General features: G+C 49.7%; 1 protein-coding gene across 14 annotated transcripts; it reads left to right on the top strand.

Moving 5' to 3' along the window:
• Positions 1-4,347: 4,347 nt before the first annotated feature.
• On the top strand, positions 4,348-17,236 carry ADAM33 (ADAM metallopeptidase domain 33). 14 transcript variants are annotated; one of them, XM_081289220.1, is made up of 22 exons: positions 4,371-4,505; positions 6,711-6,790; positions 9,202-9,278; positions 10,862-10,937; positions 11,135-11,211; positions 11,296-11,485; positions 11,726-11,791; positions 11,874-11,945; positions 12,082-12,248; positions 12,335-12,419; positions 12,504-12,646; positions 13,114-13,291; positions 13,405-13,494; positions 13,723-13,918; positions 14,066-14,174; positions 14,264-14,462; positions 14,572-14,649; positions 14,730-14,838; positions 14,924-15,071; positions 16,481-16,572; positions 16,672-16,824; positions 17,141-17,236. In XM_081289220.1, the coding sequence occupies exons 1-22, from the start codon at positions 4,403-4,405 to the stop codon at positions 17,143-17,145; spliced, it is 2,493 nt and encodes an 830-aa protein (XP_081145346.1). In that variant the 5' UTR covers positions 4,371-4,402; the 3' UTR covers positions 17,146-17,236. The 14 variants fall into 14 exon arrangements, 12 of the variants coding, with proteins under 12 accessions (XP_081145348.1, XP_081145347.1, XP_081145346.1 ...); XM_081289219.1 differs by having other exon boundaries at positions 10,859-10,937; XM_081289215.1 differs by having other exon boundaries at positions 12,335-12,646.
• Positions 17,237-23,973: the final 6,737 nt, after the last annotated feature.

Below are 23,973 nucleotides of genomic sequence, written 5' to 3'. Positions count from 1 at the left end.
GGCAGCTACTATCTTGATTTCTACCACCATAAATTTGATTTCCCTATTTTTGAACTTTATATAAATGATATCATAGAGTGTGTATGACAACTTTGGAAAACAGTTTGAAAATATCTATTTAGGCTAATCCTATCTCTCCCATGACCTTAGCATTTTTCCCCTGGGTATTTACTCAAGAAAACGAGGGCTTATGTGACCATGAGACTTGTACTAGAATGTTCACAGAAACGCTACTCTTGGCCAGAAATTAAAAACAGTGAATGCTCAACAGCAGAGGAGGGGCTAAAAACAATTGTGCTATGTTCACACAATGGAATATTATAACAGTGAGCAGGAGCTACAGCTGCAGAAAACAAATGGGCGACACTCTCAAACAATGTTTAGTGGAAGGAGCCAGATGCTACTAGCACAGGTTGTATGTGCTAATCAGTTTAGTCTCTGTGACCAAAATACCTGAGAAAAAAAATTTAGATCCCAGTGGCTCAGGAGGCTGAGGCAGGAGGATTGCAAGTTCAAAGCCAGCCTCAGTAATTTAGCAAGACCCTAAGCAACTTAGTGAGACCCTGTCTCAAAATAAAAAATAAAAAAAGAGCTGGGGATGTGGCTCAGTGGTTAAATGCCCCTAGATTAAATCCCCAGTACAAACAAAACAAAACAAACAGACAAACAAACATAAAAAGAACAAAACAAAACTTAAAGGAGGAAAGATTTATTTTGGCTCATGGTTTCAGAGGCTTTCAGGGTTTCAGTCCATGGTTGGTATTATGGTGTCCCCCTAAAGCTCAGATGTGAGACAATTTTCAGAGGTGAAGTGATAAGATTATGAAAGGTATAACTGGATGAACTGGGCAGTCATTGTAGGTAAGTGAGGGCAGCAGGAGGGAGTAGGTCACTTGAGGGTGTGCCTTTGGGGTTGGTATTTTGGCCTCGGTGAGCAGAGCTCTCTCTGCTTCCTGGTTGCCACATCCTGAGCTGCTCTCCTTGCCATGCCCTTTCATCAAGGTGTTCTACCTCCACCTCTGGCCCAGAGGTACACAGTCAGTCAACCATGGACCGAACCTCGGAAACCATGAGCCAAAATAAACTTTTCCTCCTTTAAGGTTGTTCTTGCTGTCTTTTGGTCACAACCATGCAAAACTAGAACATCACTAGATGTTCTGGTCACTAGAACAGCTGGCTAGCTCCATTGCTTTGGCCCTGAGGCAAAGTGGACATCATGACAAAAGGGTGTGGCCGAGGAAAGCTGCTCAGCTCCTGGCCACCAGGAAGCAGAGACAGGGGAAGGAGCCAGGGACAATCTAGTTTCCCAGGGCACACCCTCAAAGACTCACTGCTTTAACTATGTCCCACCTCCTGATAGTGTCATCCAATTAGAAATCCTTAGATGAGGTTAGAGCTTTTGTGATCCAATCACTTCCCAGAAGCCCCACCTCTGAACAATACTGCACTGGGGACCAAGCCTTCAATACACGAATCTTTTTAAAAAATATTTATTTTTTAGTGTTGTTGGACACAATGCCTTTATTTTATTGATTTATATGTGGTGCTGAGCATTGAACCCAGGGCCCGCATGTGCCAGGCAAGCACTCTACCGCTGAGCCACAACCCCAGCCCCAATACATGAATCTTTGGAGCAGACATTGAAGATCCAAATCATAATACCATGTGATTCCATTTTTGTGAAATTAAATTAATGGTGATGTAAGTCAAAACAGTGGTTAACAATGAAGGAAATTGATTGAAATGGGCCATGAAAGAGCTTTTAGCGGGGCTGGGAATGTGCTCTGTCTTGGTTTGGATTCAGGTTATATGGGGGTATTCATTTTGTGAAAATTCATTGAGTTACTTACTTTTCTGAATGTGTATTTCAGAAAGAAAGTATTTAAAAACTCTTCCACTTAGCTGGCATGGTGGTGTGTACCTGTAGTCCCAGTTACTTGGGAGGCTAAGGTTGGAGGACTACTTGGACCCAGGAGTTTAAGGCCAGCCTGGGCAACATAGTGAGACCCCATTTTTTCCTTCCTTCCTCCCTCCCTCCCTCCCTTCCTTCCTTTCTGCTTGGGATTGAACCCAGGGGCACTTACACAGTGAGCCACATCCCCAGACCTTCTTTATATTTTATTTAGAGACAAGGTCTCATTGAATTACTTAGGGCCTTGCTAAGTTGCTGAGGCTGGCTTTGAACTTGCAATCCTTCTGTCTCATCCTCTGGAGTCGCTGGGATTATAGGCTTATGCTACCATGCTAGGCGACACCCCATTTTTTTAAAAAATATATTTTTAGTTATCGATGGACCTTTATTTTATCCATTTATTTATACTGCTGAAAATCAAACCCACTTCCTCACACATGTGAGGCAAGTACTCTGCCACTGTGCCACAACTCCAACCCCAAGACCCCATTTCTTAAAACAACAACAACAACAACAACAAAAATCCCCACCACTACCACCACCGGAAACTTCCCATCTTTTATGCTTAATAATCAGAACAGTTTACCCAAATCAAAACCTGGCTGATGAAGGGTTCTAAGCAAACCCTTCACCTTATCAAGGGGCAACATGTTGTCCTTTGGATGTACCAGGCTGTCAGGGAGGGAGCCTTGACTGTGACTTTGAGATCCTCCATTCACACACATTACTTTTTCTGATCCACTCAACCACTGGCCTGGGATCTCCAGGTGCCACCCAGGACATGTGGGTAAGCTGGAGTTGGCAGTGACACCCTCTTCTGGATCACTCCTCAGGCTGAGTCCTGTTTAGTTGGTGAACACTGCACTTGGTCTGTCTTATTTCCAGGACATTTCCTCATGCTGCTCAGAGAGAAAAAACAATAAACCATTTGATAAATCATCTTTCCCATAATATTACCTGACATGAATACTGGGCTGATTGGTGACTTTCTAGGATCTATCACCCTTAACTTTGATCCATTCCTTCCTCTACAAACTCAAAAGTAAATTAACAGTTGCTCAGAGATTTTGGCAGAAAAGTCCTCTGATGCCCTTGGACATAGCTCTTCTCAGAGCTCTGACATAAAAGGTGTACTAAGAAAATAAAACAAAACAAAACCAAGGTGAAGAAAAATATTAAGAAAAAATGTCTTTACTTCTTGGGTATGTATAAAAATAATCTAAAACCTGTGTAAGAAACTTACAGTAGCAGCTTCCTGTTGGGCGAGGAGGGTTGAAAGAATGGAGACTGAAGAGGTAGAAAGACTTTTTCTTAAGCATTTTATCATTCCTTAATTTTTATGTTTATTTATTGAGTTTTTTGAAACGGGTCTTGTTGTGTGTCCAGGCTGGCCCTGAACTCCTGGACTGAAGCAATTGTTCTACTTCAACCTCCTAAGTAGCTGCGACTACAGGTGGGAATCACTGAGTCACGATCCATCATAATTTTTAATGCTGTAAATGTAGGTCGCTCTCGCCGCTGGAATTTTTACTACCCACATTCGTAATCCCAAATTCTCGGAAACAGATTCGCTTAAAAGTTAACGTCCTTCGCTTTCTGAATATATACCGAATTCTCAAACCAACAAATCTTTCTATCAGAGCTATTGACACCAAAAGGACCCCCGCCCCCAAACACACACACACACACACACACACACACACACACACACACGTTACTGACACCCCGCCTTCCCGCAGCCTGGGAGGTATAGCTTTGTACAATTCTGCCCTCTAGCCAGAGCCTGGGACAAAGGACTGTGCCCCACCCAGCGCTTGTCCGAAATGTCGCCTTTGCTCCCCACCATGGCACCCAAGACCACGGCCTCTGCACACTCCCCATCACCACCACCACCACCCGGGTGTGCGTCCGCGGCAGAGGCTGGCGGCCACTACGGTTCAGAGGCAGCTACACCTGACTGTCCCTCTCCTCTGGGAGGCACCCGGTGTGGATAGATGTACCCTCCTCCGGGTTCTAGGAGCCTCAGGGCAGGACCCGTGTCAAGTCAGGGTGGGGATAGACCACCGAGACCACCCTGAGCAGCTACTGGCAGCCCGCTTTCGCGGCCCCTGTTTACCACCCCACCCCGCTGTGGCCTCGAAGAACATTTCCCGCGTTCCCGCCCCGTCCCCATCCTCCGCCCCCACGGGTAGGGAAGTGGAGGGACCTCGCGGGCTGGATTCCTGCCTCCGCCCGCGCTGCCCGGCTCTTGTCCCTCGACGGCCGCTGCTGCTTCCCCCGGCTGGTCGTCCCGGCTCCCCGGCACCCACGAGGTCGAGTCCTCGGGGCCTGCGTGGGGACGGATCCGCCGCGGTGGCTGCTCAGAGCCGGGTTGCGCGGGAGGGTCGGGAGGCGGCGGCCCGGCTGCGCGGGGCGTGGGTCGGCCTCTATCCAGTCGGGGCGGAGCCCGCAGCGGGCTGCCAGAGCTTAGAGGCCCAGGCGTTCTCAGCCATGGGCAGGGGGTCCCCGAGAACGCAAGGGTCGCTGCTGCTGCTGCTGCTGCTGCTGCTGCCGCCGCCGCCTTGGCCAGTGCCCTGTGCCTTCGTGCTTCCAGGTGAGGATGTGGGCACCGGTATGCCCTGAGGGCAGATGAGGTGATTGGTGGTTGAGGGGTCCAGCCCTGGTCAGCAGATGGAGGGTCTGAAACACTGGGACCACCTGGCCAAGAGGACAACGCAGGGTTTAGGCAGGTGTCTGTGAGACCTGTCTAGGGGGTTTGACTGCTTGGGGTGGCCTCAGGGCCTGAATTGCCCACACATGGTGCCTTGCAAAGCAGAGGGGCAAGGCACTTTTCTGCCTGTGCAGCTGCAAAGCCCCTCGACCCCCATCGCCTGTATTTTCTTCTCTCAAAACCTCCCAGTCCCCAGCTGCTAGGGTGAACTGAGCGGCTTCTGTACCTTCAGTCCTCAGGGTCAGCAGGTCTCACTCCTCCAAGAAGCCTCCAGGCCCACAGGTCCCTAAAGTCCTGCTCTGCCCTTAGGACTAGCCATCTCATTGCCCACCACCCTCCCCTCCCTCCTCCAGTCTCAGGCAGTGTGTATGTTGTTGATGGAGTTGCCTTGTTTGGTTAGACAGGCAGGGACTTCTCCAAACGGAAGGTGTCTGACAGTGCCTAAGGAAGACTTCAGCTCTCTCTTCCCTGTGACCTCTGCAAGCTCCTTGTATGGCTGGGCTGTTAACAACAGCCCCTCCAAGAAGATGGATTTTTCAGAGCCTGTACAAGAGACAGAAAGGGCAACTGGAGCCGATGGGGGCACCAGGATCTGGGCTGGGAAGCCTAGGAGCTTCAGGTTCTACAGCTCTGTACTGAGCCAATACAGATGTATTGGCTCCTGCCCTGTTCCTGCCAGAAAGGAAAGGAACAACAGCTGTCATACTTTTGGGAACAAGCCCTAGGTATTGCACTACTGTCCACCTCCAGAGCTCTAGCCTGGGCCCAGAGGATGGTGATGGACTCTTGAGGGGGGGGGGCTGTATTCCTCAGCCCAGACATGATCCCTTGTTTTCTATTCCCATGCACCCAGGCACCCAGCTCCATCTTTGCTTCCTTTGCCAATGTGCCAGTGACCAGCAAGTGTATGCAGGCCATGCGGATAACACACCCATTTCCATCCATTGCATCTTCTGAGGCCTGGGACTAGAAGGCTTGGTTCTCCATACCCAGTTAAGCCCTCTCTGGGCTGAAAGATGATCCCTCCCACTCAATGCCTCCCTATAGTTAGCTCCTTCAGCCTCAGTTCTGAAATGGTCCTTCCCCAAACCTGCCATCTGCCTGATATGGCAACTTGGTCATCAATTAAAGTTTTCTTGAGGAAAGGTGACTCCTGGAGCTGCTGTCATTCCAGGACTTTGATGCCTACTGTCTAGAAGAGGAGATGGAGAGGAAGAAGTTGGGGTGGCCTGGGAGTAGCTGAGCCACCTACACAAACAACCATTGGCCTGAGAAGCAGGACTACGGCCAGGGCTGGGTGGTGAATAGGGTGCTGCTTTTCTGGGAGATGGGCTTGCCCTAGGGACTGAGGATCTGAGGGCTGGCTGCAGGCTCTGGGTGGAGCCTGGCTCCTGCAGGGTAGGTTGGGTGAGATTTGCTGTGGCCAGTTAGGGGGAGGAGAGGGAACATTCCAGGGGAGAATTCCAGGCACCCTTTGAGTAATGCTTGGCTCTGGGATTCCTCCTAGAGCCCCCTTAGGCATGCCGGCACAGGAACACAGAGGTTCTGTCCCCTGGATTTCCACTTGAAGACAAAAAGAGGGGGCTTCCAGGCCAGGGTCCTTGAGTCTGCCACCAGCACCAAGCCCCCAAGAGAACACTGGGCATGGTGGACCTTGCCAGACAACATCTGGATGTTGTTTTTCTCAGATGGTGGGGAGACACAGGCAGCCTCTTCTCATAGATCTCTCATACTAAAGGCATCTGCTGCCCAGTCTAAAAATACAGAGGCTGCCTCCTCCTCTTTTTTTTCCCTTCCCCTCTATACTTCAGGCCTGAGCCTCTTCCTTGTGACTTCTGACCCAACTCCATCCCCAGGTCAGGCAGCTCCCAAATCCCCAGCTGAGCTGTTTCTTCCCAGGCTCCTCTGTCTCTCTCCTGCCATCTCCTTGGTGGCTCCTCAGTTCCAGGGTTGCCCCATGAGTGCCCACCATCCTTCTCTAGGCTGAGCTCAGGAGCGTTGAAGATGGAGCCTGCCCCCCAGAACCTCCCCTCCCTCCTTCCAAGCCCCCCAAGGTCCCCCTCACTCTGTGCTCTGTCTTCATCCTAGGAAACACTCCTGGAGAGCCTGTTACTCCCCAGTGGGTCTTGGATGGACGACCCTGGCGCAGAGTTACCCTGGAAGAGCCGGTCAGTGCTACAATACCCCATGCTCAGCATGGGCCCCTGTCTCCCAGCCCTTTGTCCCTGTCCCCCAGTTGCAGCTTCGCAAGTTTTCTGGGGTCCTCAGAACCACCAACTCACTGCTTTCTTAGCCCCTCCCCACCAGGCAGACGGGGTGGGAGACATCTAGATGGCTGAGGCTGCACACATGGAAATCATTTTCAGCTTCCTCCCCCCATCTTCCCCCTTCCCTCCCTCCTTGTATTATCCAGGCTACCCCCACCCCCACCCCCACCAGGCAGAGATGGGTCCAGAGTTTGTGGGGCCTGAAGCTTTTCAGGAACCTCTTTAAGAAGAAACCAAAATATCTTTCTTTGGCCAAATTTACCAGAACCTGTAACTCTGTAGACACACTGTTGTTTCTCCCAAGACCCTGCCATTGAGTGTCTGAAACTGTGGCCAAGGAGCAGTGGTCACTCTCCTGATACCCCCAGATGCAAGCCCATCCCATTTTACTTCTCTGGAACACTGTGTCCAGCCTCTTCCCAATTCCTGTCCATCATACTCTTCCAGAGTAACCATCTCCCATCTATTGCCTCAATATCTGTATCACAAACAGGCTAGTACCCTCAATATGCCCATTTTACAGAAGGGTAAAGTTAGAAAAGAGAAGTTAAAAAGTTACCCATGGTCAGACAGACCTTAGAACCTCAGAATAGCTAAGTTCTGAAAGACCTCAGAACACTGGTCATCCCCACCCAATCCTAGAGAGCACTGAGGTCTGAATTTCCAGGTAAGAAAGGTCAGCTCCACTGTGCAAGGAGAGTACTACCATGAGGGTTGGGGTTACCTGGAGGCCCACTGACTCCCAACTTAGGGTCTTCACTTGGGTCCCACAGACCTCTAGGGCCCCCCTTCAACTGGTTAAGCACAGTGCTAGCCCACACTTTGGGACTGTTCTTGACATACCTGGTGAAGGTGAAGGTTGGGCACGTGCTGGGGTCACACCAACTGTGGGCTTCCTTCTCTGTCTGGCCTGGGCTATGACTAAGAGGGGGATCCCATAGGGGCCCTGCTTCAGTCACTTCTGGCCTCTGCCCCCAGGAAAGCCTAGGACAGGAGACTAAGCTTTGGCAGGATGTCCTCTCCAACAGTCAGGGTACACTCACGTTTTGGGGTGTAGATGGGGTGCATGGTGGGTGGGCAGTATCACCAGGAAGGCAACAAGCAAAGGCAGCAGGGGCTGTAGAGGGGCAGGGACCTCCAGTGTGTTCTTCCATGTGGGCCACAGCCTTTCTCCCAGTGCAAACCGTTCCCCAATAAAGCAAGTGGCATTCCAGCCACATGAGCTCATGCTTGGGGCCTTGTGGAGCCTGTGGCTGGGGAAGTGAGGGCTGTCTGCTCCCCACCTGCAGGGAAAGAGCCCCCCTCCAAGACTCTGAGCTCCTTGGCCAGGGCCCCAGCCCAGTGCATTTTAGGATAAAGGGGAGTGGGCCAGCAAGGGTGAGGGAACACTCTGAAAATACAACCCCCCAGGAATCTCCTGGGCTGCTTCCAACTCTGGGCCCCCAGCCAGGCTGAGCAGACAAGGGAGGGAATATGGGGTATTCCCAGGGGGTTCAAGAGGCAAAGAAGGTGAGGGGAAAGGGAGGAGGGCTGGCTGGCTGAGACCAGCCTCCCTGACATCTAGCTGAGAAAGTCAGAGTTCTCTCTGCCTGGATGGAGTCCATGTTTACTTTGTGAGCTCAGGTGTGGGGCAGGCCTGCTGGAAGCCATGGAAAACTTTGGAAGGAAAGGCAGTTTGCCAGAATTGGGGGTGGAGGAATAAAGTCTGAATTCTACAGGGAATGAGGGGCAGCCAGACACAGAAACAAGGGACTGGGGTGTAGGTTCTAGCATGCATATAGTCCTAGGTTGAATATACAGCATCCCCCCAAATTTACACACACACACACACACACACACACACACACACACACACACATATATATATATATTTAAAGAGACAGAAACAAACTCCCAGATAACACAGGGATCATGAGAAAGCTCAGTGACTGTGGCTACCCAATGCCTCTCATCTTCTTCCCCCACTGTCTTTCTTTGCTTTTCATGCTTCCTGGGAATGAAAGAGGGAAGATCAAGGGAAAGGCCCAATGACTGTGGGAAAAGCAGGGTACCCTTCTGGGATCCCTCATCTCTAGGGATGACATGGTATATCCTGGAAGGTTTATGTACCTTTGAGTGGCTACTGTCACATCAAAAAACATCTGGGAATATCTTTGTATGTTCTCACTTCCACACCTTCCACACTGTCCATGATCCATGGGGCTCTACTGTACCCATGAACTTGCTCACCAGCCAGGTCTACATCCTACCTGCTCCTTGGCAGGCAGGGGACCCAGAGGCATTCATCACAACCTGAACTCCTTTTTGTTCAGATCTTGAAACTCAACTCGGGGTTGGTGGTCTTGGAGGTTGAAGGCCAGGAGCTCCTGCTTGAGTTGGAAAAGAACCAGTGAGTACCTGACAGGGGTATGTGGGAGCCAGGAACACACCTGTCTCTGGAGGGGATCAGTCCTGGGGATAGGAACTAACTTGGAGGCTAGTTAGGGAGAGGGCCTCAGAAAGGGTACAGGTGATAGGGAGAGACTGAAGTGGACTGTTGAAGCTGAGTCAGTCCTGCTGTGGGCTTGCTGTGTGTTCCAACCTCAGGAGCTGCTGGTGATGGGTGAGCACCACCTAGTGGGCATTCCCAGGACATGGTGAGCTGGAGGAATCTTAAAATTCCACAAATGGACAGCATTCCAGGTAGAAGGGATGGCAGGAACAAAGGCACAATGGCTACAGGAGTCAAAGCACATTCAGGGGTGGCAATTTGTCTGGATTCTCTGGAAGGCCTCCATCTATAAAGAAGAAAGCAGGGGGAAATGATGTGGGGAGTCTCAAGAGGGCCAATCACCAAAGGCAATTTCCTGCTGTGTTCTGGATACGTAGAGCCAAAAAATTGAAGCCATTGAATGAGAAAGCGGAGAGGGGCTCAGGATGGTGCCCTTGGCTGAGTGGTGTGGGTATGCAAGATGGAGTACAGAATCTTGGACCCCCCATGTCTACATTATCAATAGGTATCACTTAGTGTGTAGTAGTTTCATTGCATGGTCTGTTCTGAATGCTCGACACATATTTTATTTTCCCCAATGGAGTCAGATGGACTGGGAACAAACTCTAGTTCCACCATGCCAAACCACAGTTACCCTGGGGTTTAATGTCCCTACCCACTAAATGGTATGTGTGTGCACACGTGTGTGCTCATGTAATGGGTGAGCAAAGCTGGAAAATGTAGAGGAATGACTGGGAGCAGGAAAAGCAGGAATCACAGGTGTTTGGAGGTAGTCTGGAGGTAAAGAGGCTGGATGAGTCAAGGGTTTTCTTTAGAGAAGAATGATTGGCTATAGTTGATTTCTCCTCATGGAGGAGGGTCTGGAGAAGGTGGGGATGGGGATCCCTACTCAGGTGGTCAGGGCAGAAGCAGGTATAGACAGGTGGAATTTTGTTTTCTCTGGAAGCAGGGAGTGAGCATCACTGAGGGACAGATGGGAGACATGTGGGGTCTGGAGGCCTTTTGAGGAGAAGATTTGAAGGATTTAGGGTGGAGGGAGGCAAGAGGGCTGACTAGATTCCCAACAAGGTAGACAGGGGCAGGGGCACTCAGGGAGTTTACCACATTTCTTTGGCTCCCAGTCCTACCTCTCAGCAGTGTCTCCAGAATTCTCCCCTTCTGACCTGCAGACCCAGCTGCCTGCTGCAGGCCCCACAGGACCACGAACCCTTGACCTTTGCCTGTCCCTCGCTGGTGCTTTCTATACTCTCACCTCCCACTTCTAAGCCACCGTGAAGCCTCTTTCCTGACCTTCACCTTTCTCCCTCTAGTTCAACGTTTTTCTGAGAGAGACAATGCACAACCTGTCCTGTGCCTTCCCTAAGACACACACTGGGTGCCCCCTGTAGAGCTGGTTAATTAGCATTCAGGGAGGATGGTGGAGGGCAACCTAGAAGAGGTGGGCTAATTTCCGTGATTCCTAAAACATCCCCTCCCAGCAGGCTGTTGGCCCCGGGATACACAGAAACCCACTACAGCCCAGATGGGCAGCCAGTGGTGCTGGTCCCCAACCACACGGTGAGATGCTTCCAGGGGCTCTGAAGACAGGGTGCTGGGTGCTGGGGATGCACCCTGAAGGTAGCCCTCCTATGCCTACCTCATTCCCCAATTCCCATTCCTAAGGAAGATTGGAGCCAGTTTTCCTCTCTTCCCTCCCTTTGCTCCTCCTGCTTCAGCCCTGGCTGAAGTTTGGGGCTGGGTTTCTTCCTCTCCAGGATCATTGTCACTACCATGGGCATGTGAGAGGCTTCCCTCATTCTTGGGTAGTCCTCAGCACCTGCTCCGGGATGAGGTGAGCAGTACTGGGGGAGGGGTCTGGGATGGGGCTTAAGCAAGAGCTCCCTCATATCCCCCTCTGCACTCCTCTGTACCCTAGTGGCTTAATCAGGCTCAGCAGCAATGCCAGCTATTATCTGCATCCTTGGCCATCTGAGGATTCTGAGGACCTCTCAACCCACAAGATCTTCCGCATGGATCAACTGCTCACTTGGAAAGGGGCCTGTGGCTACAGGGACCTCAAGGACAAACCAGAAATGGCCAGCCTTCTTCCTGCCCTCCAGAGCCGGGTCAGGGACACAGACATAGTTGGGAGTGGAAATGCAGTATCTGTAGTGCTCCAATTCAGAGGAGACAGGAATGAAGGCCCAGACCAGGGCCACCTTTTAACTCAGATTTTAACTCAGAGGCTGAAGAAACAAATTCTAGTGAATTTTAAAAACTCTTCTTTCTGGGAATTGGGGTTGGTGGTAAAAACTCAAGCCCAGCATCCTTCCTGTCACTTAGCTTCATTATTTGTCCCTCTATAGGAGAGGCGAGAGTCCCACAGGAGTCCGAGGTACCTGGAGCTGTACATAGTGGCAGACCACACCCTGGTGAGGGGAGACCCAAGGATTTGGCAGGATCTGGGATGAGGCCAGCTCAGCCCCTCAATCCGGGGTAATTCTGTCCTTCCAGTTCTTGATCCAGCACCGGAACTTGAACCACACCAAACAGCGTCTTTTAGAGGTTGCCAGTTATGTGGAACAGGTTGGAGACTGCGGGTAGAGGGCAGGTTCTAGCATGGTAGAGGGGGAGGAGAAGGTCTCGGCCACCAAGAAACACTGGCACCGGTTCTGTGGGGCTCCTGGTTCACGGCCTCAGTCCCACCGCGTTCTGCCCTCAGATTCTTAGGACTCTGGACATTCAGTTGGTGCTGACTGGCCTGGAGGTGTGGACTGAGCAAGACCGCAGCCGCGTCACGCCTGACGCGAATGCCACGCTCTGGGCCTTCCTGCAGTGGCGCCGGGGGGTGTGGACTCGGCGGCCACACGACTCAGCGCAGTTGCTCACGTGGGTGCCTTGGACCCTAATGCGGATCGCGGGCAGGAAGGTCCTGACTCACAGTCCCGCAGGGTCATGCCGCATTCCACCCTCAGGGGCCGCACCTTCCAGGGCACCACTGTGGGCCTGGCGCCAGTCAATGGCATGTGCCGCGTCGACAGCTCTGGAGGCGTGACCATGGTGAGCTCTGCCAGAGATGTGGGAGCAGAGTGGCTGGGAGAGGGGCTCGCGGTCCGCAATGACATCCCCATGCCCACCTCCCAGGACCACTCGGAGCTCCCCATTGGCCCTGCGGCCACCATGGCCCACGAGATAGGGCACAGCCTTGGCCTCAGCCATGACCCAGACGGCTGCTGCATGGAGGCCATGGCAGACGAGGGCGGCTGCGTGATGGCTGAGGCCACTGGGTACGTGCGCAGGGCGGGGGCCACTGGACCTAGGCATGTTTCTCTCTGAGTTTCTGTGTTTATCTCTCAGTTTCCTCTGCTGTATAATGGGGAGGATGATAACTACCTGCCCTTAGGGGTTATGAGGCCTCAGTGAAAAGCGGTTTTTCAAAAGTATATAAAGATCGGTTTTGGACCGATCGAGCAAGGCTACTCCAACTGTGGAGGAGCAACGCTGGCTTGCCATTCCACCATGGGTCCTTTGGCGTACCCACTCTTGGCACCACACCCTCCGGAGTCGGGCTCCGGAATGGCGCAGGTGGCTTCTATTTTCTGAGCTCAGCCTCTGGAGGATTCAGGCATCCCATTGATCAGGAGGTGTTCGCGCATCTGGTGGCTGTGTGGCTAACTTCAGGGGTGAGAATCCAACACCAGCCGGGGTTTGGGGGGTGATCCTCGCTTGTCGGACATCCTCCTCTGGCCGGTAGGCACCCGTTCCCGCGCGTGTTCAGCGCCTGCAGCCGCCGCCAGCTGCGCGCCTTCTTCCGGAAGGGAGGTGGCGCGTGCCTTTCAAATGCCCCGGACCTTAGGCTCCTGTTGCCGTCGGCGCGCTGCGGGAACGGCTTCGTGGAGGCCGGCGAAGAGTGCGACTGTGGTTCCAGCCAGGTGAAGTCCTCTTGCCCCACCTCTGGGGACCAAGGCTGGGCCCCGCTCGTCCCCTCCCCCGAGGTATGGAGCGCTGCGCCCTCACTGTTCCACTCTCGCCTTTCTGATGCCAGAAGTGCCCGGACCCCTGCTGCATCGCCCATAACTGTTCACTGCGTGCGGGGGCCCAGTGCGCTCACGGGGGCTGTTGCTCCGGCTGCCTGGTGAGAGAATGGGAAGCCCAGGAATGACCACTTGGGGCGCTGGGGAGCGGGCCAGTAGGTCTTGGCTAATTGGTGCCCTCTGCTTCCTCTACTGGGTGCAGAGGGCTCGGCTCTCTGTGTGGATCCGCTTGGAACTCCTGCTGGGTCCTCCACTCTAAGCCGAGCTCTTGGCGTGGACCTCTCACTGTCTAGTGTCTCTGCCCTTCCCTAACCGGGTTATCTACGCAGCTGAAGCCAGCAGGCACGCCATGTCGCCAGGCTGCAGGCGACTGTGACCTCCCCGAATTCTGCACGGGAACCTCCCCACACTGTCCCCCGGACATTTACCTACTGGATGGTTCGCCCTGCGCCAATGGCAGAGGCTACTGCCGGGACGGCGCATGTCCCACGCTGGAGCAGCAGTGCCAGCAGCTCTGGGGGCCTGGTGAGACCACTGTGCGCCCTTCACCCTGACCCCTCCTTGTCTCTGCCTAGTTTTCTACTGTGGGGGAAGATACAGGATGGGGGTTACTGGGGCCACCTAATTGCAGGCCCTGTCCTGGCTGCCCCAGTCTGGCCCATTCTTCTTCAGGGTCCCACCCAGCCCCAGAGGCCTGTTTCCAGATGGTGAACTCTGCGGGAGATGCCCATGGTAACTGTGGCCAGGACAGCGACAGCCGCTTCCTGCCTTGTGCACAGAAGTGAGGAGTGGAATGGAGGAACCAAAGCTGTGTAAATTGAGGGAAGAGGGACACTCCACACTGCTGACCCTCCTCCACTTCCTCCCCAGGGATGCTCAGTGTGGGAAGCTGCAGTGCCAAGGTGGGGAGCTGAGTCCACGGGTGCCGTACATGGTGCCGGTGGACTCCATGGTTCCCTTAGAGGGTGGTGAGGTGGCCTGTCGTGGAGCCTTGGCGCTTCCAGAAGCCCAGCTGGATCTACTTGACTTGGGCCTGGTAGAGGCGGGGACCCAGTGTGGACCTAAAATGGTGAGCCCTGTCCATTCCACCCCTTTTGGGCACATGAGTCCTGTAGCCCAAAGTCCTGTCCTGTACCCCCCCAACCTCCATCACTGCCCAGCTGGTACACTGCCCATAGGTGTGCCAGGACAGGCGCTGCCAGAATGCTACCTTCCAGGAATTGGAGAACTGCCTGACTGCCTGCCACAACCGGGGAGTGAGTTGCATGAGGGGTGGGGATGACCTTGGGGTCCCTGATCCCTGATGACCTTCTTTCATTCCTCTTCTCCTTTACAGGTTTGCAATAGCAACCATAATTGCCACTGTGCTCCGGGCTGGGCCCCACCCTTCTGTGACAAGTCTGGCTTCGGTGGTAGTGTGGACAGTGGCCCTGTGCAGCCTGAAAGTATGCCATTGGGGTTGGGTGGGGCAGCTAGACAGGGCCAGGAGTGGTGTACCTGCTCAGGACTCAGTGCCCTTGTCCTCTGCAGAGAAGGATGCCTTCCTGCTAGCCATGCTTCTCAGCTTTCTACTGCCTCTACTCCCTGGGGCAGGCCTGGCCTGGTGCTGCTACCGGCTCCCAGGATTCCATCTCCAGCAATGCCCTTGGGGCTGCAGGAGGGATCTCTTGTGCAGTAGGTAGGCTCTTGAGTACCCAGCTCCTAAGGGTTCTGGTTCTTCTTCTTGAGCTTACTTCAGTGGTTCCTGCTCCTCAGAGTTCTGTTGGACCTGTGGGTTGGTGGGAGCTGTGGGGAATTGGGCAGGGGCCTCAGCCTTGCCCACAGGTGCAGAGAGATACCTGAGGCAGTTGGAAAGAAATCTTGGCCTCCCAGGCAAGACCAGGGTGTGAATCCTTGCTCTCACCAGCACTCAGGGCATGACCCTCCCCATCCTCCCTCCATAGCAGCCTCTCTTGGTCACATCCTCAGCTTCTCCCACCAGATGGTTACCTTACCTTTGACTTTGTCCTGATGTGTCACCAGCTCCCACAGTTCATGCTCCCTTGTGTCCCTGGAGGCCTCTCCAGTCTCTCTGACCCCTGAGTTTTCAGCCCTCTACTCCTTCCTCTGCCCATATCACTTCTGTTACCCCCTTCAAGTTCCCCAGTGCTGGGCTAAGCACATGTTTGCACTCCATTCCACTGGTCAGCTATGGTGATGACTGCTCTTATGTCAGGAGACTGCCCCAAGCCCAGTTCTCTGTGATGTGGGAGGAGGGTCACATAACACTAAGCATGGTCCACCTAGGGATGCCCCTTTGCTGGGACCCAGTGTCATGTCGGATATAGCTTGGCCTTGAAATGCTTTGGACCAGCAGAAGGAAAGAGCAGGATTTGACCTGGAGATTGGGGCACAGGGCATCCCCAGCAGGGGCAGGGCACTAACTATGTCCCAGATGCCAGTTGGGAGGGCCTTGGCACAAGGAGTAGTGATAGGGAGTCTGTGGCAGAGAAGAAATGTAGGCCAAGCTTGGCATGTCAGGAGCACTGCATAGGGGTGGCAGCTGCAACTCATCACCAGGGTGGGGTCTTGAGGGCAGTGGCTGACTATTCAGATGAGACATCAAAGGAAGTGGCAAGGGCTGGTGGTATAGCTCATCAGTAGAACACTTGCCTAGCATGAGCACCACAAAGTGGCAAGACGCTGGGAGATGGCTTAGGGTCATAAAGGGCAATAAGATCCTCAACAGCAAGGAGTGCAGGCACAGCTTCAACTGGGCAGGGGCAGGGGACATTCAGCCCTCAATGGAACATGAATGTTGCCATCATCTAGAAGGTGCCAGGAGGCTGGTATGGCACCAGAGCTTGGAAGAAACATCAGGACTGGAAGGAAGGGGCCCTGGAGAGTTTGGGTCTCAAATGAACCCTGGGGCCCAAGGGCTCCTCTCAGGAGGGGGCAAGAAGGAGCCAGAGAGAGTGACTTGGAGCAGAAGGGTGAACACAGTCAATGTGGAACTACAGCTGGGCACCATGGTGTGGGGAAGCAGTCCCTGGGACCCTTGCTTTGGGTCACTCTTCCAACCCCCTGGCTTCTGATTCTGGTGCTCAGGCCCAAAGATGGCTCATGCAAGGACAACCCCCTGGGCAGTGTTTACTCCAAGGAATTGGGCCCCACAGCCACTGGAGAGTCCCAGGCCCTGGGTGAGTGAGGCAGCAGAGGACGTGGGGAGGGAAGTGAAAGAGTGGGTTCCTGATCTCTGCTTCTGTCTAGATGGGCCTCTCCTTCCATTTAATCCCCAGCCACCTTGAGTCCCTGTCCCAGCCACAGGGGCTCCTGCCAACGGTGCTCACAGCATTCATCCTCCACTATTGCTCTCAGACCCTGTGAACTCTGCCAGAGCCCAACAGCCACCCTGAGAAGTCTGTGCCCTATAGCTCTGCCTGATCCCCAAGGTAGGTGGGAATCCTGATGCTGAGCCCTCCCTTTCCCATTGCTCAGCCACCTCCCTTTTTCTCCCCTTAGCTTGATGTTCCCTACTCAGGTTTTTGGGCTTGGGTTAACGTGGAAAAGGGACAGATCTCTCAGAAAAGCTGTTGGCATGGAGACCAGGAAGCTGAAAGCCCCTGGGGTGGGGGCAGGAGAAGTTGTGGTTCTTCCTGAGTCAGGGGTCCTCACTGAGAGGGGACAAGGGTCTCTGTTTCATGATTTGCAGCCTGGGGCCCCAGCCTTCAGGGAATAACCTCTGGTTCTTCCATTCCATTCTTACAGATTAAGTCTAGAAACCAAGTCCCTGTCTCTGGGAAGAGGTGGCATTCTGCTGTGTGACATCTGATGAGATGAGAATTAAAGACAAGTGACCATTGACTCCAGAAACTTGGACTAAGGGCAGAGCCAGCACCTTCTGGCTGGCTCAGAGTGACTTGCTTTACCTTCTGCAGCTTTTTAGTTTCTTCCATCAGTTGAGCTCTGCCCCTCCTACTCCAGGACCCTAAAGCCTTATCAGAAGTTACCTCTGCCATGTTGTCCCCAGCCCTGAGGGCTAGGGTATCCTGGGTACATCCTCCACTCCAAGAATCCATCAGCAAAAGAGTAAAGGTCCTGCAGTCCCCAACCTCTCCCACATTGGGTACCCAGAGACCGTTGTCCTGGGAGCCCGACTGTGTCTCCCATTTTCCCCAGCTGCAGCTCTGTGGAGGGCAGAAATTCCTCAAGCCCTGCCTTTCAGATTTTAGTCCACACTTTCCTAAAGCTTGGCCCTGCAAGAAAAGCAAGCAAACAAACAAGCACAATCGTTGGGACCTTCTTCCTGTCTTCTCTGCCCTGTCTTATGCCCTGGATATTTCCTCAGTCCCCAACCCCATTTCTAGCTCACCACCAGAGGTTGTGGTGGGGTGACATGTAAGACATGCTGTCCTGAGGCCTTTTCAAAAGGTGGCAAATTGTGGGTGGAACATTTGATGGCAGCCAGTACCATAGGCACATATCTGAGCCTAGGAGTGTGTTGCCCAGCTTGAAGAACCCTTTTGGCCTGCCATTTTCTGCCCCCTCCAATGTCCTCATTCCTTTGTTATTTCTTTCAAGAATTGGCTTCTATATCAGGCAGCTGTTGCTGCATAATAAAACTACCCAAAACTGAGGGTCTTAAAACAATAAGCAGCAAAAACAGATTTCAGAGAAAAATGAATTGGGAAAATTTTGCAACCTACCATCCCTTCAGTTAGAAGCTAAAAAAGTGACAGCTTATCTATAGATCTGTAATCATTCCAATAAACCACATAGTTCTTTTTATTTTTGAAGAGTTTCACACAGGGTGATATGCAACTCTTCCCTACTTTGGGGTTCTTGACATGCTACAAGTGAAGGTAAGAACCACTTTGTCTTAATGAAGCCTGTATTGTTACCAGTGGCTTCTTGTATAATAAGATTTGGTGCCAATGGCTTTGGCAGCAACCTAAGATGGGGACCTCTGTGTAGGCATCAGAGGCTTTCATCATAACCCCAGAAATGGTCTGTGTTATGGGGTTAACACTGGGGTTAACACTAGAAAGAGTGCTTCTGGTGGTGCCAGGACAATGGGCTTTTGATGGGAATCATCTTGGAGAAAGGAAGGCTTTTCAGTGAGCCAAAGCAGAAAATGAGAGAATGAACCTCTTCTATGGGGTTGCCATATTGTCTCAGTGGTACAGTCTCCTGCTAGGGTTTTGAGGTATAGGTAGGGGCACTTCCAAACTCTTGTTGCCTAAATTAGTTTTCTTTCACTCTGAGACATCAAAATTTAGTGGTTTACAACAAAGACCGTAGTTTATTGTGCCCACATTTTCTGTGGTCCAGGAATTCATGTGTGACTTGACTAGGTGATTCCAGCTTAGGGTCTCTCCTGAGGTTGCTATCAAAATGTCAGCCCGGGCTGCACTCATCTGAAGGCTTGACAGGGGCTGGAGGATCCACTTCCAAGTTGGTTCACACACATGCTTGGCAAGTTGGTTGTGACTCTTGGTAGGAGGCCTAGTTTCTCCCCACCCAAGCCTATCCACTGGCTGTGTTGAGTGTCCTCATGTTATGGTGGCCTATTTCCCCCAAAGAAAGTGATGGGGAAGAAAAAGAAAAGTAGAAGTTATCCTTTGTAGGACCGCACTTCAGATGTCACATAGCAGAATGCCATCACATTGTATTTGTTAGACAGAGTTGATAATTCTGATATTACAGGGTGGGGGAATTAAACTTCAACTCTAACGGGAGTGTCAAAGAATTTGAGAACTTTAAAAAAAACCCACAGTGCCTTTAGTTTAATAGCCAGCTATCACTTAGATTATGAAGTCTTTCCCAGCTTCCTTTCTAACCAACTTGCTCAATTTTCTTCTCATTTTAGAATATTTTAAAAAATGTATTGGTTCTCTTTGGTTATATATGACAGCAGAATCCATTTGATATAATTATACAAGCATGGAATATATCTGATTCTAGTTAGGATTCCATTCTTATGGATGTACATGATGGTGCAATTCACTGTGATATATTCATATATATAAGTGGGAAAATTATGTCAGATTCATCCCACTATCTCTCCTTTTCCTAATTTCTTATATAATCAAATAAACAACTGGGATAGAGGAGTACTTTCCTAGAATGTGTGAGGCCCTAGGTTTGATGGCCAGCACTAAATAAATAAGTAGAAATAAGATAGAAATAGTCAATTATGGATAGAAGTAATTAGGATAAATATATATATATATATATATATATATATATATATACACACACACACATATATACATATATACACATATACATTTATATATATATCCCAACTGATTATTTTATATAGATAGATATAGATAGATATAGATAGATAGATAGATAGATAGATAGATAGATAGATATAGATATATATAAAATCATGCACAAAGGTGGTCCACTAATTGGATACATTCAGGCCATGCCCTTTTGGTCAGGAAAGTAAAAAAGTAACCTTTGGGGGAGCAAATCCCATCAGGTCAGAACTTCCTCCACCTAAGAGCGGGGAGATGGTTAGCTGATTCTAGTATTCTAAAATATGAGGCTGTTCTCCTGGAGAGGGATGACTTTGTTGTGGGATTCTCACACAGAGAAACAGGGCACTGGGGGCATTCAGCATAAAGCAGCATTTATTAATGCTGGCACTGGCCTGGCAGATCTGTATCCAAAGACTGAACCCCAAGTGCAGCAGGGCATTGTTTTTATTCCCCTCCCATTGCATGTTAGTTCCTTTGTCTTCCCTATCTATTAACTTGCATGTTAATTAGATATTCTGTACATTAAAATTTCAACAAAATGGCAACAGTGTTATGCGTAACAGAGTTTCCCTGAGTCTGCCTGTGCACTGAATGTTCCATGCTGTCTCTCTTTGTTCTGAGGGTGCATGTGCACATAGCTATTCAGCATGTAATGTTGCTCTCTCCCTGTCCCTGAAGAGCCCTTACCACAACTTAACACTCATAACTGATGCTGTCTAAACCCAGCTGAATTCTTAATTTTGGGAAAAACTCTCAAACTCTACTGAGCACCACTTCATGGATCTAATAGAATACCAAGCCAAGATCAGGCCCAACCTTAGGGAAATTCCCTTCTCAACAGGCCTTATAATCTTTGTAGATGGGTCCTCCTGAGTTATTCAAGGAAAAAGATATAATGGATATTGTGTAGTAGATGGAATACAATAAAAATCATAATAGAGTCAGGAAGGCTACCCAACAGGTGGTTCACCCAGACCTGTGAAGTACTTGCTCTTATCAAGCCCTAAAATTTCCGAAAGGAAAGAGGGAACTGTCTACACAGATTTGAAATATGCCTTTGGAGTTGTCCACACTTTTGTAAAAGTTTGGCTTGAACACAGCTTAATTAATAGTAAGGGAAAAGATTTAATATATAAAGAATTAGTTACTCAAGTATTGGGAAGCCTATTATTACCAGAAAAGATAGCTATTGAACTTATGCCAAGACATCAAAGGAGCTATAACATAGAGGCCAAGGCAATAGACTAGCAGATGAAGCAGTTAAAGAGGCTGCCCTCCAATCACCTCTATTTTTCATTTCACCTGTGGACAGCAGTGATTTGAATCATGGTCTGAGTTGTGCTTGGAAATGCTTGTGCAAAGGTGCAGGTCAAGATGGCCCAGTTGCTAGCTCAAGGAAACTCTTTGCAAAGGCTCAGAGTTATCAGTTAGAACTTTGAGTTCACCAACTCCCAGGGATAGAGGATTCTGAGCAAACAAGATGACCCTAATGTATCACCAGTCCTGCATCCTTCATATTGCCTGCTTTGCTGAAACTTTCCCATAAATTACCTGTCAAGGAAACCTATACAATAAACGTGCTGAGCTAGTTCTGGGTCATTTATCCCTCATAAAGGAATGATGAAGCTGGCCCCACCCTTTTCTCTCTATGTGTGTCTGTTTGTCTTTTCTTCATTCCCTATTGACTCTCATCTGATATCTCCTTAATTAATATCTGCGACTAAGAGAGAGATGAGAGGGCTAATGCCATTTACCCCTGTTTTATCCCCTTTCCCAATTATCCCAATATTCAGCCCACAGGAGGAGAAACAAAATAAAGCTGGGAGCCCCCAAGGAAAATGGCTTTTATCCAATGGTAGAGAGATGCTCATAAAGCCTCTTATGGGGGAAATGATGCATACCTTTATGATGCATAAAGGTAGTTCCTGAGACCTACAAGCCATGTTTGATGCTGTATTAAGAATATATGGGGCTGAGACTGTGGCTCAGTGGTAGAACGCTTCCCTAGCATGTGTGAGGCACTGGTTTCAATCCTTAGCACCACATAAAAATAAATAAATAAAATAAAGGCATTCTGTCCATCTATAACTACACAAAATTTAAAATAAAAGAATATATGGGTGCATGGAATTTATTCTGTAGCCAAGCAAGTCAACAAAAGCTATATTACTTATACAAGAACTAATAAACAGGTTTGAGAAAACAGCCCCTAGGAGGGAGGAACCCTGGATTAACCAAAGCATCCAGATTGACTATACTGAAATGTCCAAAACAGGCCATTTAAAATCCTTGTTGATGACAGTGAATCATTTTACCAATTGGGTAGAAGCTATCCCCCTGCCCAGTACTAATGCCAACAATGTGACCAAGGTCTTATTGGAGTCTATAATCCCTCAGTTTGGTTTGATAGAAAAAATTGATTCAGATAATGGAAGCCACTTTAGGGCAACCATTATTAAAGAATGTATGTCAACATAAAATGGGAATATCACATTCCCTGGTACCCACCTTACTCAGGAAAGGTGGAAAAAATGAACCAAACTCTAAAGAGACAAATCACTAAGTTAATATTAGGAACAAAACTCCCCTGGACTAAGTGCCTCCCCGTTGCTCTTCTTCAAATTAGAATGGCTCCATGAAAAGATGTAGGGTTATCACCACATGAAGTGTTGTATGGGTTACCATATTTAGGAAAAACAATGGGTTTCCCCACCTTTGAAACAAAGGATCAATTTCTGAAAAATTATATATTAGGTCTGTCTTCTACTTTATCATCCCTGCTATTACAGGGCCTCCTGGCATAGACACCACTTCTGGAATTCCCTGTACACCCACATTGACCAGGTGACCACATCCTGATCCAAGTTTAGATGGAAAACAAACTGTTCCCTGCTTGGGATGGGCCCTAGGAAGTCCTGCTCACGACTGATCCAGCTCTTCAGACTACAAAGCCAGGTTGTCCTCACTACGCATGAGTAAAGGGAGCCTCCTCACCTTTTAATAGGGAGGAACAATGGTCCTCGGTCCAATATCTAGATTCCACCAAATTTGCTGTGAAAAGACTCTAATAATGTCCATAGTGATACGGAAAATGGCATCCTATAACTTGATCATTAATGTAATCCAGACCACCTCCCCTCTGGTTGTTACATTGGATGCCTGTGAAGATTTACACATTCAGGGGCAATTATCTGGGACAAACAGATACTGTTGTTCAGCATATTCTAGAGAAATAAATCTCTGGAAATATAATGTTACCAAGGTTATTTTAGAAGTAAAGGATTTACAATAAACTCTTAAAATAGATTTTGAGTACCCTGAGACCAATGCCTGAGACCAATGCCTGGGTGGAAGGGTTTAAATAAAAGTAAATGTTAATGCTTGTGCAAGTTAACGCAAGCTCAAGTGGTCCCATTCCCACTTGGCTGGACCTCAGACCTCTGGCCATGAGTTGTAGGATATCCCTCTTTCAGGAAAACACAGCTTGGGGAAATAACTCTTGCAAGACCCTGTGGTTGTTGTTCTCAGCAATTAAGGGCCTAAAGATTCCAACTTCTTTCCCTTGGAACCACTCATACCTCTTGTCTCTCTGGGGGGCACAGAGGGAGGAATAATTTGCCTTCTTGGGAAATACATGTGGATGCAATTAAAGTTGGTCCTTTGAGGAGATATCTAATCAAAAAGCACTTGCTATAGCCACAGCCAGTGTCTGGTGGTATTGTGGAGGGCTGTTACTTGAGACCTTATCTGACAATTGGAATAGAACCTGCACTTTTATTCAATTGGCTATCCCTTTCCCCCAGTATTTCTCAGATCAAAGCAATCCCAGTTCTTTGAGAAGAAGAGAGATCTCTCTTCCCTGGGGTCATTTGACCCCCATATATACATAGATTTAATCAGAATTCCTTAAGAGGTTGGTTCCTAATGAGTTCAAAGACGGAAATCAGATAATAGCAAGTTTTGAATCAATTTTCTTTTGGTGGTCTTCTATAAATAAGAGGGTAAATTGGATTAATTACATTGATTATTATCAACAAAGGGTTATTATACAAGAGAATTTCTGAAAGGAATTACAAAAAATAGATGTTACTAATAGGATGATATGGAAAGAACTAATCACATTTATTATTATCCCATTGATTGTTGTATTGGGAGTGATGACTTACAGTTAGATATTGCTCAATTCCATGTATGGGAGGACTTGTTCAACCATTGACAGAGTTCTCACCAAACAAAGTCTAGTCATATATCAAAATAACCTTCCTGTGTTAGATACAGTTCAACATGAAAGTCAAAAGATGTTATCCAAATTTGAAGAAAAGGATTTAT

The sequence above is a fragment of the Spermophilus citellus genome (genome assembly GCF_964194105.1).
Source record: "Spermophilus citellus genome assembly, chromosome: 4".
Taxonomy (NCBI): domain Eukaryota; kingdom Metazoa; phylum Chordata; class Mammalia; order Rodentia; family Sciuridae; genus Spermophilus; species Spermophilus citellus.
Note: the sequence above shows the minus strand (reverse complement) of the source record. Positions and strands in the feature narration are given on the sequence as shown.